The sequence below is a fragment of the Colius striatus genome, chromosome 16, assembly GCF_028858725.1.
Source record: "Colius striatus isolate bColStr4 chromosome 16, bColStr4.1.hap1, whole genome shotgun sequence".
Lineage (NCBI taxonomy): Eukaryota > Metazoa > Chordata > Aves > Coliiformes > Coliidae > Colius > Colius striatus.
The window spans coordinates 4,211,487-4,227,178 of NC_084774.1; the positions used below are offsets into that span (position 1 = coordinate 4,211,487).

General features: G+C 51.3%; 1 protein-coding gene across 2 annotated transcripts in view; it reads left to right on the plus strand.

The window, feature by feature from the left end:
• Window positions 1-3,432: 3,432 nt before the first annotated feature.
• TOX2 (TOX high mobility group box family member 2) overlaps window positions 3,433-15,692 on the plus strand; it is a 159,271-nt gene continuing 147,011 nt past the window's right edge. For both annotated transcript variants that reach the window (XM_062009036.1, XM_062009037.1), the window contains exon 1: window positions 3,433-3,608. In XM_062009036.1, coding sequence (XP_061865020.1) covers window positions 3,507-3,608 — 102 coding nt within the window. In that variant the 5' untranslated portion in view covers window positions 3,433-3,506. The remainder of the gene's footprint in view (window positions 3,609-15,692) is intronic.

Sequence of the window (15,692 nt, forward strand, 5' to 3'; positions counted from 1 at the left end):
GTTAGGCATGAAATGCGAGTTGTCATGTTTGGAGCTACTCTTTCAACCACCCGGCCAAAGCAACTACAAACACCCTGGGTTTTGTGAGGAGTCAGTTGTGAAAAGAGCAGCATCTTTTCATTTCTGTGTTTAGCTGCCTGGCTCGGTTCTGCTGGGAGTGCTGTGGGTGGGATCATTGGTTTTGCTGCCCATTCAGCCACCCTGGACAATCCCTGTATGATACTTGGCCAAAACACAAGGTCTTGACTCATTTTTCCCTTGGTCCCCTATTTGTAGATCCAGGGTGGGATGCTGTTGAATGGCTAATCCATCGAGCTAAGTGGAAGCTGCACCTCTGCTGAAGGTCTGCACTACGTCTCCCCAGCCCCTGTGGCACTTGGCTCTCCTCTAGAAGAAATCAACCAGCTTCCCTGGACCTCAGTTACCCTCAAGAAACAGCCACAGCCCCTCATGGACGGGAACAGCAACTGTCCCAACTCCACAGCAGATCTGTGCTTGTACTGGGCATATGTGGAGCAAGCAATAGCCAATTGGCAGGATGGGGACTCACAAGGGTGCTGGGGAGGGGCTGAGGGAATGGGGGTGTTCAGCCTGGAGGAGAAGAGGCTGAAGGGAGACAGGAGCACTCTCTGACACTCCCTGACAAGAGACTGGACTGAGGTAGGGACTGGTCTTTCTCCAAAGTAAGGAGTGACAGGACAAGAGGAAACAGCCTCAAGTTGCCCCAGGGGAGGTTGAGGTTGGAGCTGAGGCAGAACTGTTTCCCTGAGAGGGGTGTCAGCCCCTGTGCCAGGCTGCCCAGGGAGCTGGGGGAGTGCCCAGCCCTGGAGGGATCCCAAAGCTGTGGAGCTGAGGTGCTGAGGGCCAGGGGTCAGTGGTGGGCTGGGCAGGGTGAGGGCAGGGCTGGGACTGCAGCAGCTTCAAGGGCTTCTCCAGTCCAAATGATTCTATCTGCTTCTGACAGTCTAGCGATCAGAAACGCCGAAGGCACAAGGTGAGCTGCAAGAACATTTGTTTGATGAGGAGCATTTCCTCTGCCAGCTCCCCTTGGCATATATCAAGAAAAAAAACACCCCACCAACCATTTATGGATATTAATAGCAATCACACTTTGTGTCGATGGGCTTTTCAGATCAGTCTCTGCTCGAGGTCTGACAAAGGCAGATGAACGTGCAAAGTTTGACAGGGCTGATGGTTGTGAATCTGGTGCTTGGGGGGGATCTGAGGAGGCACGAAGAAACCCGTGCTTGGTTTGGGAAAGACAAGCTTTTACAGTGGTTTGAATGGGGCTGTAGAGGTGTCTCAGGTGCTGAAAAGGTTGTGTGCACCAGGGAGATGCTGCAAGTTTGGTAACAAAACGTGTTAATTTGTGTAGGGAACATCAGAACTAAATCCTGCTTTAAGTGAAAAAGCCATTTCAGCCTTAACTGCAAAGCTGCTAGCAACGGCTCCACAATATATGGAATACAATAATTATGATAATTAATAAAGATAATAATACAGTAAAACCTTACTAATTCATACTAATGACTCAGAGGCTGCTTACTAATTACAGAATTTGGTGGATAAACAAGCTAGAATAATGCATCATAAACCACGCTTTGTTCCATTATTTTGACAACTCTCGTTTAGTTTAAATTATTTATACTTCCTGATATACCAGTCACTCTGCTTGGGAGGGTTTGACCAAAGCAATGAAGCCCTGATCGTTTGACATGTCTGTTCAGTACTTGCTGAAACAGGGAGGGAGGGAAAACAGCCCTTTCTGGAGGTGTGCAAATGGGGAGGAGCGTGGATCAGCTGAACACAGACCCTCAAAGTCCTGAGGCAAAATGTCATCTGTGTCTATAGCGCCTTTGCCCTGGAGCCCTCAGAGCCAGCTGCCCCATGGAGAGCTCCTGCCAGCCCACTGCTTCGCTGCTCCACGCAGAGGGGTCGATGCTGATCCTCCACAAAAATCACACACGTTGGGAAATAATAATAAACGTGAAGTAAGTCTGGTGCCCAAATCAATTTTTATCCTCGGATCAATTTTGCTTTTCCCACCATCGCCAGGACTAAAAGCCTGGGTTTCATTTCAACCAGACCTATAGTTTTTACACGCTCACTTGATTGCCAGAGCTGGCATTCCCTCGAATGCCCACCCACCTCCCTGCTCCCCAGGTTGGCACGAGCTGGCCACGCTCTTGCAGTGCAAGAGGCTTGTGGAAGAACTCGGTGTGTATTTAGCTCAGTTTTACCACTACAGAGTCCTGCAGGGTGTGTGTTGTGACTGTGCCTCCGTCATAGTGGCTTTATTATTTTCTCTTGTTTAAAAAAGGCCATTTCCATTGGAGATTTGCCAGCAAACTGACGGTGTCAGCCCTGTCCGAGCTGTCTGTGGGCGGATGGATCGGTTGCGGTAACGTGCTGGATCTGAGAGTGCAGTAACACGCTGGGAAACTGCTCCCTAGCTGCTGTTACCTTCCCCGGTGCTGGTTTCCAAAGGGGCCTCTTGGGAGATGTGCAGAAGGGAGCGGGAGAGCACCGAGCCCACAGTGGTGCGGCAGAAGTGGGCCATGGCCCAGGGCTGCCAGGCAGGGCTCAGCCTGTGCCCTGCAGAGCATCCCCCCTCCACGCCTGCTGGACTTGGCTTTGTGTCTGCCCTGCAAGCCCCGGCCCCAGGACGGTCTGATGGGGACAGGCAGGAGGCTGCTGGCTGGCCATGGGTGGGTGCTGGCTGGCCATGGGTGGGTGCTGGCTGGCCATGGGTGGGGTCTATAAAGAGGGAGAAGTGTAGAAAGCTGGGTGATGGGAAGGTAAAGGTCTCCACACCTTGGAGAGCAGGAAACCGAGACCAGTGTCAAGAGGCTGAGATTGGCTTTTCTCCCTCGGGTGGGAGGGTGTGTGGGGAGACACAGGCCCTTCCAGACGCGACAGCTCTGTGCTGGGTGGTATTTAGGGTGGATCAGTGTGATGGAAAGCATCCTTCCTCAGGGGCTGGGCACCAGGGGCTGTGCAGGGGCAAAAAGAAGGCTGCTGGGCACCGTCCTGTGTCGGAAAGAGGGCAAAACCAGTCGCAGCGTTTCGGTGGGGGCAGAGGAAACGTGACGAGGTCCCATCAAGGAGGGGGAACCTGTGTCACCGCCGGTCCCGCAGCGGCCGCCGCCGCTTTCCCCTCCCCGGCTGGGCCAGGGACGGCGGAGCGCGGTCCGTCCCGCTCCGCTCCCGCAGCAGGAGCCTCCGGAGGGGCTCCAGCCCCGCTGCCCCGAGGTGCCCCCAGCGCCCGCCGCTGCCGGCAGCGGGACGTGGGGAGGCCGGTGGCCGGGAGCAGCCGCCCGGCCCCGCCGCGAACAATAGCGGCCCGTGCGCGGGGCGGCGCGGAGCGGGGCGGGCCGGGGGCCGCCGCCCGCCCCCCCGCCGCCGCCGCCCGCCCTCTCCCCGCCCCCCGCGCCAGAGGCACCGCCGCGCCGCAGCCGGGTCCATGCCCGCTGGAGCCCCCGCCTGCCGCCGCCCGCAGCCCCGGCATGGACGTTCGGTTTTACCCCTCCGCCCCCACCGCCGTGGGCTCCCTGCCCGGTGCCGACCCCACTTGCCTCGGGCCGCTGGATTATTATCACTGCAACAAGGTACCGGGGGCGAGGAAGGGGCGAGGCGGGGGGGGGCGGCGGCGGGGCCGCTCCGCTCGGCACGTCCCGCAACTTCTCCGCGGGGAGGTGGAGGGGGAAGAAGGAAGGAAAGTGCCGGCGGCTCCCGCGGGAGGGAATTTTGAAAGTGGTGTGGAAGCGGCTCCCGCGGGGAGAGCCGTCGGGGCCGCGGGCCGGGGCGAGCGGGGCTGCGGGCGGGGGCAGCCCGAGCGCGGGTGATGCTCGGCGGGGCGGGGGGAGGAGGCCGCGGCTGGGGGAGATGCGGTCGCGGGGGGAGCGCGGCTCCTCGGGGCTGTGTGGCTCTGCGTTTCGGGCGGTGGGTTGATTTCATGTTTTCCCCGCGGGAGGGTTTGGCCCGAAGCGATAGACGGAGCCGGGGGTTGTTGTTGTGGTTGTTGTCGGGCACTTTTTAGGTTGTTGTTTGCTGTGTTGGTTTTGCACCTTCTTCGCTGGGATTGGGGTCGCGGGCACCTCCCGGGCGGCGGCCGCGGATGCTCCGGTGCCGGAGTGAGGCACTAGCCCCCGGGGCACTCCCCCCGTCTGTCCTCTCCCCAAGCCCCACAGCACGGAGAAAAAAGCTCTCGAACCTACATTATCCTCGCTCGCTGCAGCTGCGCGGCAAAGCACCCTCTTCTTGTAAGGAGACAGGGACTCGCAGGGGACACTTGGGAGTACCGGAGGTGCTGTAGGAAATTTCCTTCGTCAGAGAGAAGACTGAGCGGAGGGGATGGATGCTAGACGTCAGGGATAAAGAGTTCTCCGCCGGTGTTGCCTTCCTGGCGTGTAGGTAAACAGCGCTGATGTCTCGGCAACAAAGCCGTGCGTCGCAGACCGGTCACCACGATAAGCTCTGAGGCTTAACCCCGGCCGCATCCTCCTGGGTCAAATTCGGGTAATTGCATTGGAAAAAGTTAATAAAGGGGGGAAATGTTCTGCGTTGGGACTGCGGCTCAGGATGCCCTCGGCTCATCTCGCTGTTGCGATACTTCAGGATCAAACTCTTCAGAGGCAAGCGGAGGGAAACCTGTGTGGCTGCCCAGATGCAGCAGATTAATCTTTATGTATCGATACGTGTATTTAACTGCTCTCTGTCCTTTGGGTTATTTATCTCCTCTTTATTAAGCTGTAGCAAAGCGAATCGTTCTCATTTATTTTCAGATGCCTGATGATGCTGAAAGGAAACAACTTAGGCTGATTTCTCTCCCCTATCCACATACTGCCAGTTTCAAACTGTTTTATTATCATTGCTGTTGTTCTTAAAATGCTAAATGTGGTCTTAACGTGCTAACGAGAGCCAGGTCCCCTGGGAGCAAGTCACAAAGTGTGCAAAAGCTGCAAGTCTGGGATGGTGTGAGCGTGTGTGTGCCACAGGGAACTGCAGCAACCTCCCGATCCCGCTGCCTTTAGGAGCTCCATTTCACCCCGAAGTTGTTAGATGTGAACACGATGTACTTGTGGTGCTGGTGCGGGTGTTGGGGCTTCCCGTGGGGCGACGTGGACCCGGCGTCCCCCCAGCAGTGCCCACCCGAGCCGTGGGGCACACGGGGCCCCACATCGTCCGCTCATCCCTGGCCTGAATCCCTGAGATTAGTCCTGGATTAGGCGCTCGGTCGCAATCGCTCCCCGGCGGGTCCTCGCTGCGACAGGGAGGCTGGAGGAAGCCGCTGCTCCCGGGTCTCCGGCCGGTGTGGACGGGGAGAACCAAGTGGGTGCCTTTCGGTGCTGGCCGGGGCGGTGGGACAGTGAGGAGCACCCCAGGTCACTGCCACCAGATGCTGCTGTTGTCACTGCTACCGAGGATCTTAAGGCAGCGGGAAGAAGAAAGGAAGTGACTTACCCTTTTCTGATATTCAGGGCTCTATTTTTTTTTACCTCCTCCTTTTCTTTTCTGAGTTATCAAATGTCACTGGCTCTGCACAGCAGGGCACGTTTGGCGGTGGGATGAGGCTGCTGGAAGGAAGCCAGAGATGAATCGGGGTGACTCTGCTTTCCTGGCTGAACACAGGTGTAACCGTCGGAACTTAAGCAGCAAATGTGGCCCAGCGTGGAGTGGGCAGAGGCATCCCCTGCTCCTGGCTTCCCAGAGCTTCTCTGCAGGGTGGCATGCAGCTGAGGGTGGACATGCTCAGCATGGGGTGGCATGCAGCTGAGGGTGGACATGCTCAGCATGGGGTAGCATGCAGCTGAGGGTGGCCACCGGCTCGCTGCTGCCTCATGCCCGCTCCAGAGAGCAGTGCCGGAGCTGCAGGAGCACACCCGTGTCTCGGAGCCACCCAGGACCCACTCCAAAAACTCACACTGGCCCCAACCCTGCCACTCCACTCTGGTGCTGGTGGCTGAGCCCAGCACCAGCCTCAAAACATTTCTACTTAAAAAAGCCTGAGAGGAAGGTAGAGTGGACTAGAAAAACCTGAACTTCTCTCACTATCTCATGCAGGTATCTTGGATGAAATCCATCTCTAGGATTGGACTTGGGCAAGGAGCACTTACAAGCTTTTTGCTCTCCTCCTGCTCTGCTGAGTTCATGGAGGGGCTTAGAGCCCTTCCATTTAAAGGGCTTGTTTTTGTTCAGGTTCAGCTTTTTCCCCTCAAAGGGCTGCTACATTTATTTATTTATTTATTTGGGGGGGAGGCAGAGGAGCAGTGTGCAGTGTCACTGTGTATAAATAACTCGCCAGTGAGCTTGCTGGGGAGATGTGCTTTAGCCCAAAGCATCCTGAAATGTTAATGTAATTGTTTTGTGCACTTACTGAACATGATATGGTTACTGTGAGCTCCTCGAGCTTGCCTGCACGCTGCAGCAAGCCACAGCTCCTCTTCACAGCTACAGAGGTGCCTAATGCCTCTCAGCATTGCCATTTTTAAAAGGACAAGGGATGTTTTAGAGGGATAATGAAATGGGAATGTGTATGTGTGCTCAGCTGAGGCTTCCCCAGAAGAGGGATATTTGCATCCTTTCTTTAACCACTTCCAGAGCATCCTTGTATTCAGTCAAAGGGCTGGTCACCGGGAAGGACTAGTGGGGGGGAGTGAGGGGCTGGACACTCAAGGGTGGAGAGTTGGGTCCCTTGTGCCCTGGCAGGCAGGGTGAGAAGGAGCCTTCCCCTCTCCTGACTATGTTTGGAGAGGAACCTTTATTTGTTGGATGTGCTGGTGGTGTTGAAGTGAGGGGAAAGAGCCCTGCATGTAAAGCAGCTCCTGTCACGGGTGATCCTGCGTGGAGCGGCTTGCTGTGGCACCTGGAAGAGGAGCCAACCCCAAACCTCCCGCTGCTCAGGGAGCTGCTGCTCACAGCCTAGAGCACTAACGCTTCTTGGCAGGATTTTGGGGGTTGTGCTGGGCTCAGCCCAAGGTACAAGGGCTTCCCACAGCCACCCAAAAGCCTCCCTGGGGCACCCTGCATTTCCCACCTCAGGGTGCTGGCCCCTCGCCTCCTTCCTGTGGGCTGGATGCAGGACCTGCTCCATTGTTGGGACTGCACAGAAGAAACAGCTCTTGTGTGTTAAGTTGTGTCTGTGCAGCAGCCACAGGAGATCAAGGAGGTTCAACTGGAGTGGTACCATCTTTGGATCAGGGAGGTTCATATCTGCAAAGAGCCCTCTATCCAAACTGTGATCCCCCCACCCCAGTCTCTGTCATCAGCCACCTGAGCACTGCTGAAGGGAGCACCTACCTCCCTTTCAGGTTCTTCTTTCTAACTCTGGGTCTAAAGCCCCTTTTTCTGTCTCCTCTGGCCTTTTTCCTGGGGCACTGATACCTGCTGCAGCCCCCCCTCCTGCTCCCTTGCCAGGCAGATGGAGCTTTCACAGTGTCTCTGTGCTGCCAGGGTGTTGTGGTCGTGTCAGGGAAGAGGCAGCGTGTTCCTGCCCCATGTAAGGGGATTGTTGATCTGTAGTGGGGTGTTTTCATGTCCTTCCAGTTACTCATGAAAAGTAGGGGATTTTTCCCACTTAAGGTCTAGAGAGAGTCTGTATTTCACAGTAAACTGTCTGTGGCAAAAAAATAAAGACATAGTTTAGACACATGAGGGCTTGTTCTGCTCTCAGCAGAGCTTTAGCAACAGGATCTGTGTGTTGGCTGATGCACCAGCATGGAAGGATTTTCCCAGATCTTAAATTCTGTGGATCCAGAGAGTACAGGAAGGAGTTTTTCCTTCTTAAAACAGGAAAAAATTGCTTTTTCAAGCAAGGGACAGAGCAGGAATCCTGCCTTAGCACGGCACTGCATGCTCTTTCGTGACACCTGGGCAGGGATGCTGTGCTGCACGAGGAGTGATCCTGCTCCTGACTCCCTCGGGGCAACTTTGGGGAGTGAATTAACATCTCTCTATTTTTCCACCTGAAATAAATAATGTATTCTTAGTTGCTTCTGACATTCTGATGATCAGACTTGGTCAGTATGATGCCTGATTTCCACTTAGGGCAGTGATAGATGGGGAGGAGGACTCGGGCTGGGAATGCCTAATCCATGGAGAGCAACCCCAGTGCTGTGGCACTGGGAGTGCCCCTGGTCCTGAGGAAAACTCCAGCACCTCTGGGACCTGTGTGCTGGGGAGTCCTGTTAATCCTGTAGCATTTCTATTGGGTTCAACAGCACCATCAAAACTCCTTCCCAATCTTTCTAACAGAGCTCTGTGGCTTTGCATCCCCAAACACACGCCACATCTTGCCTTTTAGGCTGATAAATCAACAAAAACCATTTCACCAACACACCATCATGAATTATGGATAATTAAAACCTACTAGTCATGAGATGAGGATTAATCTGCAACCAATGCTCTCATCTTCTTTTAAGAACTCTTCAGAACCAGGCTGTGAGCTGCTGGGATGAGCCCAGGTGGATGCAGCGAGTACATTTCTGTGGAACATTCTGTTTTGTTTTGACTTTCCCCATAAATTGTCCATTGCAGTGATAAACACGGGCCCCTTCTCGTCGTTCCAGAGCTGCTTTGCCATTCTGGAAGATAAAGTGGATTCTTTTCCTTTTTGCTTTCCAAGCCAACTCAGTTTTGATGTAGCATAAGTCCTTGGAGATGGAGGATTTTGGAAGGTGAACAAAGGTCCAGCAGGTTTTTAATTTGAGGCTGGTTTTATTCTCATTTGGCAGATGGTTGCTGTCGATTTGCAAATGGGAATTACTTTACTTAGGTCCTCAATATGGGCAAAGGCTTCCTCTGAAAAGTGTTTGAGCTACTCAGTGGGACAACTCTGAGCTCTCCAGAGCCATCTTTGATGGGTTGCACAGCAGAAAGCATTTGAAGCTCCATTTTGCCTTGGGCTTTAAGTCAGGGAACGGGAGCTAAATAATGAATGTCCATCCATTCATAGAAATTGTTGTTCTCTCTGTGTGCACCGAGGGAAGGCTTTAATCTGGTTGTTTTGGAACAATGGAGATATTTTGAAGACCGATGTGACTTGTGTATCACAACATGTTTGTGCAGGTCCCTCGTGAATGACCTTGTGAAGGGGCTGATGTCTGAAAGCCGCTGCAGCAGATATCGAGACACCAACGTTCAGCATCAAAATTCTGCACATTTCTCGGTTTCATTTATGATGATTCAAATCAGTTATAAAATTTGTCCCCTAAATCAATGATCCCAAGCCTGTTGCATAGAATCACAGAATGGGTTGGGTTGGAAGGGACCTTAAAGCTCATGTCACTCCAACCCCCTGCCATGGGCAGAGACACCTTCCACTGGAGCAGGTTGCTCCAAATCCACAAAGAGCTCTGGACTTACTCTACATCAGAGCTTGCAATGGGCATTGGGATCAGTTTGTGCATCCAGACTGGAGAAAAGATTCTGCTGTAAATTGTATTTTGCTTGTAACAATCTGGAGCGTCCCACAGCTTGCATAGCACATGGTATCAGTCCACTGCACCCCAGGGTGGTGGGGAGAGCCCCAGTAACCCTGTCAGAGCTCTCTCAGTGCCCAGCTTTTGCTTGGTGTGAGAATGGGCACTGCTGGCTCCTTTCCTGGTGGTGATTGTCACCATCATGGTAACTCTGTGGCAGCTGAAGGAAAACCTCTGTTTTCATTCTGCCTTTGCTTTGCTGGATGCAAGGAGCAGATACGAGGGCTGGCCAAGCAGAACTGTGCTGTGCTGGGGATGGGGGGTGTTTATCCCCTCTAGGTGCACAGTTTTTCCTTATTACCTTTGTGTTCATCTGGTTTTTTTTTTTACAAACTGAGCTCTAAATGCCTTTACCATAAGTTGAGTTATATCTTTCAGTATAAATGAAGCATATAATTGTGTTTCCCTAACAGCTCTACATTAAAAATAAGTTATTGTGCCACTAATGTGTTTTCCTTGACAATTTCCCATGCAGCAAGTGCCAGGCTTCTGTCTGAAGCTGTTGTGTACCACCTTATCTGCCTTTTTAGGTTTTACTCTGTGTTTCTCAAGTTGGGGGGGAGGGACATTAGTGAGATTCCACCATTAATACCATTGACTCCTAACTGGAGGCTTGAACTCCAACGTTCCCCCTTTGCAATTTTACACACACATCTTTGTATAATTAAAGCTTTGACTTGAGGATGCACAGTTCAGCTGCAGGGGAGTGAGAAACCCTGCAACAACAACAAAACTTAACTGAAACAAGCACTCATCAAACCACTCTTCAAAAACCCAAAAAGTGATTGTAAAAGTGGTTAAATTGCCTGGGTTTGCACTTCTGTGCCCAGATTTGAATATTTTAATCATCTGTGTGTCCCCCCACACCCCCCTCCCCTCTTTCTATTGTTTCCCTCGGGTGGTTTTGTTCTGATGGATGCCATTTCTTCTTTGAAAAATAGCTTTGGCTGCCGTGTGCCTGCAGGCAGAAATCTTTCCATTCTGCCACAGAATCTCTCTCCCCGCCGTCATCTTTTGCATAGATTGCTTGACCTCGGCAGATATAATTAAATCTCTTCCTTGAAGACTGTGCAATTTCTGTTCAGCTCTCTGGCGAATGAGACTGTTAAAGTGTTAAATTAGGGCCCTGCACCAGTAATTGTTATCATGGAAAGAGTGTTTGAGCATCGGTTTGTTCTGGTTGCCATGCGTGGCTTCTGAGGAACCTTATCTCCAGAAATCAGGTGACTCGGGGTCTGAGGCAGTTTCTTGACCTCTAATTATAGCCTGGACACAGGAGGCTGGGTTGTGTGAGTCTTTAAAATGTAGATTTTGGGGGGGTTGGGGTTTTTTTTCTGTTGGTTTAAGAACCCAGCTACTTGCTCTCATGCTGCTTTGTTTTTATTCTCTGTGGTTTTGAGGATCTCATCATTTAGCAGGAGCTAGAAAAGGGGGATGGCAGCGTGGGGACGTATTCCCAAGCGAGATGGCTGGTAACGCTTGCTTTGGCTCTGCCCTGAGCCTCCCCTCTTCACTCCTTCACTCCCACTGAAGCTACCAGACCTGAGGTGAAGGGTTGGGACAGCCTCAGCTCCAAAATGATCAGCCCTGGTACCACGGTGCTGGGTGGAGGTGGAGGAGTGAGCACTGGCTGTGTTGGCACCTGTCACCCTCACCTGTGGTGACATGCCACCGTCCTTTTTGTCACCCAGGTTGTATTTTCTCCCAAACCAGGCTGCCTGTGCCTTGTGGATCCTGTTCCACCTTGGCAGCAGCAAGGAGCACTTTTTATAATCAGATTAGCTGGCTCACATTAGCAGGTTTCTCTTCCCACAAAACCTACCGATGACTCAGAGTTTCCAATCCCACGGGACTCATCAGGGAGGCTCCGTCCCCTTTCTCCCAGTCTGTTTGCCTGAGCACTGCTCCTCTCTGCTGCACAGAAAACCCTGATCTTCCTCTTCATCTTCCTCTTTTATCTCCTTCTGCTTGCAGGGTGGAGCCTGCGCTTGCCTGTGGTCAGAGTTGGGAGATAAGGGCTGTGCTGTGGCTCTAACGTTCCTCCTCTGCGTGCACTGGCCTAGGCCTCCATCTCCAGAAGCAGCAGGTCATTTTGGGGTACCCCTGGCATTTGAGGGTATTTGTATGAGTTGAGCCATCCCAAGCACTGAGACCTGGGTTCCTGGAGACAGGCAAGCAGAGCTCATGGCACCCCAAAAAGCTCCTCTCTTCAAAGATGTGGATCTCCACGTTTATATCTATAAAAAAGTTTCACCTCTCCAGCCTGATTTACCCAGTGCTTTATTCCCTGAGCATCTCCTGCCTCTCCTTGCAAAGATATAGAGCTATACTGCTCATTAGGAGTTGTTAAGCCACCTGAAAACCCTCAGATGCATCAGTTTTAACATGAAGAGTGACCCTGTGTAGGGGAGGAGATGGGCAGGTGGTGGTAACAGAGAGCTTGGCCTCATGTGGTATGGGTCTCCCAGCAGCTTGCTGTCTCTGGGAGGAACTGGTGGACTTTAGTCCTGCTTCCAGCAGCATGCAGGTTGAGCTCCTTTCTTCCACAAAAGCTGATCTGCTTACTGGCCACCTCAGTGGTGAGAGGCTTCATTCTGCCTCTGCCATCACCTTTCCTTTACACTGGGTTTAACCCCAGCTGGACACTAAGCACCCAGCAGCTGCTCACTCACACCCCTACAACCCCCACAGCAGGACAGGGGAGGACCAGGGGAATAAAGTAAACTCCTGGGTTGAAATAAGAACAATTTAAGAATTGAATTGAAATAAAATAGAATAATTGTAATGAAAAGACAAACAATGAAAAGAGAGAGAGAAATAAACTCCAAGAAAGACAAGTGACATCAAGGCAGTTCCTCCCCATCCACTGACTGATGTCCCAGCAGCAATCCAAACCTCTCCAACAACTCCCGGTTTCTGTAGTGGTGTGGACTATCCCTGTGACTAGCTGGGGTCAGATCTCCTGGCCAGGCTCCCTCCCAGCTCCTTGTGCCCCTCTTCACTGGCAGAGCACAGGAAAGTGACAAGTCCTTCCCTTAGGATGAGCACTACTGAGCATCAACTCAAACATCAGTGTGATATCAACATTATTCTCACCCTAAATCCAAACCACAGCCCAGCACCAGCTATGAGGGAGGAAATTAACCCTGTCCCAGCTGAAATCAGGGCAACCCCATGGGAGAGATGCTGCCAGAGCTCCTGAGGCCTTCAGGGCCCTGCAGCCACACTGTGGGCAGCCAAGGCTTGAGTCTGGCACGTGCTGCACCCACAGAGGTGTTTGTGAGCTTTGGGTGTCCCTTCCTGCTTGTTAGCTCTGAAATAAAAGACTTTTTGATTCATCACTACAGTTACTGCACACTGAAATAAATGTAATTTCCTTTTTCTTTGTCAAAAAATGACAGTTTAGACCCATCCTGTGATTCTCATGTTTGGTGGGTGCTTCTGTGAGCAGTGGGTTTGTATGTGGTGAGCCATCTCCCTGCTGTGTGGGGGGGAAACGAGGCATTTGTAGGGAATTAGATTTCTAGTCCCTCTCATCAGAAGAGGGACAGTGTGCCCTGGAGTCCTTAACAAAAGGGAAAGAAACTTGGACAGGGTGGAAGTTAAAATGTGAAAACTTTAGGGGAAGTGTTATATGGAAACACTTGATGGAATTATCTTGGTCTGTCCCAGCTTATGCAATGGGCACAAAAAAAAAACGTTTGGATGTTATCTGAAGAAGAAAAAGCAGAAATACGTGGAGGGAAGCCCAGGGCTTGTAGCAGTGGGAAATATGTGTTCCCCTGATGGGATCCTGCTCTGCTTGTCTGTGTTAAACTCAGCAAAGCAGCTTTTCCCCTGATGCGTTATCTTGTCTCTGAGTAGCATTCAAAGGAGAAGAAGAATGTGCTGTTAAAAATATCCAACTTTTGGGGATGGCTGACAGCCTTTGCCACTGATAAGCATTGTTGATTGAAGATCAAACAGCCCTTGAAAGCAGAAGAAGAACCTTCCAAGGAGTGCTGTGGATCTAACCCTGCAGCCAGACAGTGAGGTCACACAGGCTTCCATCTGTGTCTATTTAGGAACTTGCACTGGAATGATGGTCTGGTCTCCTCTGCCCCAGATGGATGTTGGCAGTGTGGTGGTTTTAAACCTGATAAATCTGATGAAGCTGAGAACAATGTTTATTAGATGCCAAGAAAACCCGAGTGGTATTTTCATTATTAGGTGGTAGTTTTGGTTTGGGTTTCTTTGTTTCTTCCGCTTAAGATAAAGAGTCTCATTGGAGGAAAGGCTGAGGGTCATAAAGGGAACTGATGACTAGTGGTATGTGGTTTTTAATTAATTGATAACCTGCATTTTCATGTCAAGGTGGCAAATTAATTGTGGGTGGCTGCCTGTTAGCAAACCAGAGAGCTCTGTCGTGGCTGTGCCAAACGGTACACGTGGAGCCTTTAACTCTTTGCTTTAGATCAGTCCAGACTATAGGTTTTATGAAGTTAGGCTTTGAAAAAGGGGGAAAATGTTGCTGAAATGGTCTTTTTAGCTTCATAACCACAGCCCTTGAAGTAAAGTGGTTGCTATGTAGTGACCTTCTTTTTGGAGGAGGCCAGGCCCTGGTGGGAATAACAATAACTCACCTAAGTCATCTGTGGAAGTGAGGTACCAAATTTGTGTGACAGTGCAAACAAAACAAATACATGTTTAAAATCATAAAATGGCTTAGGCTGGAAGAGGCCTCTGGAAGTGTATTTAAAATAATTCCAATGGCACCTTCTGGGATTGAGATGGCAGGAGAGAAAAATATCAATATACAGCCTGTGCCATCTACGAGTCATGGATTTTCTGCTCTGTTACAGTGAGAGTCTCAGTGGTGAAGGCTGCAATCAAATGCTAAGTAGGAAGTTTGTAATAAAAAGGGCTTTAGTTAGAATTAATAAAATGTGAAATGCCTTGTTCCTTGGAAAACATGTGCTATTGACTGAGATTTAGAAACATATCCTGTAGATGCAAGGATCCAGATTGCAGGCTCCAGAGCTGGCTCAAGCATCCTTTCCTTGCACGTGTTACTATTCCAGTTGCAGTGCAGGGTTTCACTCCTTTTATTCTTTCACTTGGAAAGGTCACAGTGTGCAGGTTTGAGAGGAAATTAGAGAAGAGCTGGAGACAAGGGCAGCCTCATACAAAATGATCAGCTGCTTCTCCTCCTCTTGCACCTTCCTGTGCCTTTTGCCACCCCACACATGCAACTTCCCTGCCTTAAGGCCACAGGCTGTGCTGGAGCCATGTGAAGTCCCTTTGTAATATTCCTCCTGCATCCAGCTGGACTGAAAACCTGTTTTCCTTTTGGTGTTGATAGTTTCTAAAGGCTGACTTCCCAGATGTGAGCAGCTGCACATTAAACCCATGTGATAGAGAAGGACATGCCCCATTTCGAGTACAAGTTCTCTAAAAGCTCCCAGAGCAGAGACTGAGTACTGAATTTCAGGGGATCTTGGCAGGATCTAAATGCAAAGATATGTGGTAGATCACTACCAAAACAAGATGCTCATCTAACTGGAAAATCCAAGATTGTAATGGAACCGTTTCTGGTTTGGACCAAGTTTGATTTATCTAAAGTCCTGGTCTCCAGAGCTGTCTTTCATGAGGACACGAAGCCATAAATCCAGTTCCCATTTGCAGGAGAGCCCTGCTTTAAGCTAATTGTCTGAGAAATGTGATTTCAACATCCTCTTGTCTTCTGGAATTGTCTTATGATGTTCTGGAGCTCAAGTGGGGTTTCTCCTTTGCCGCCGGAGCTGGAAATCTTGGGTAGCTGAGAGGCAGGAAGAGCATGCTGCTGGATCTGGGGCTTGTGTCACTGTCACCATGCCATGAGCATGGGGATGGTGCCAGCTTGGAAGGGATCCTCTGCTTGGCAAAGAAAGGTCTCGAGAGCAGGCTGGCTCCTCACTCAATGCAGTTACAGGAGGAAAGCTGTGGGACCCAGAGGTTTCTGAAGAGCTGCTGTGGCTCTTCCCATCCCTAGATCAGCAGGTCAGAATGCCAGAGGACCAGATATCCTTAGATGCTATAAAACAGCGTTGTCATCCTGCTCTGTGAGTCTGTGCATCACAGCTGCTCCCTGCAGCAGTGGGGCCGGTACAGCAGGATGGGAGTTTGAGGGCCAATTGCAATGGGTGGCCTCATCCCTTCAGGCAGAGATGGAGGCACTAGAGAGACTAAGGGGCA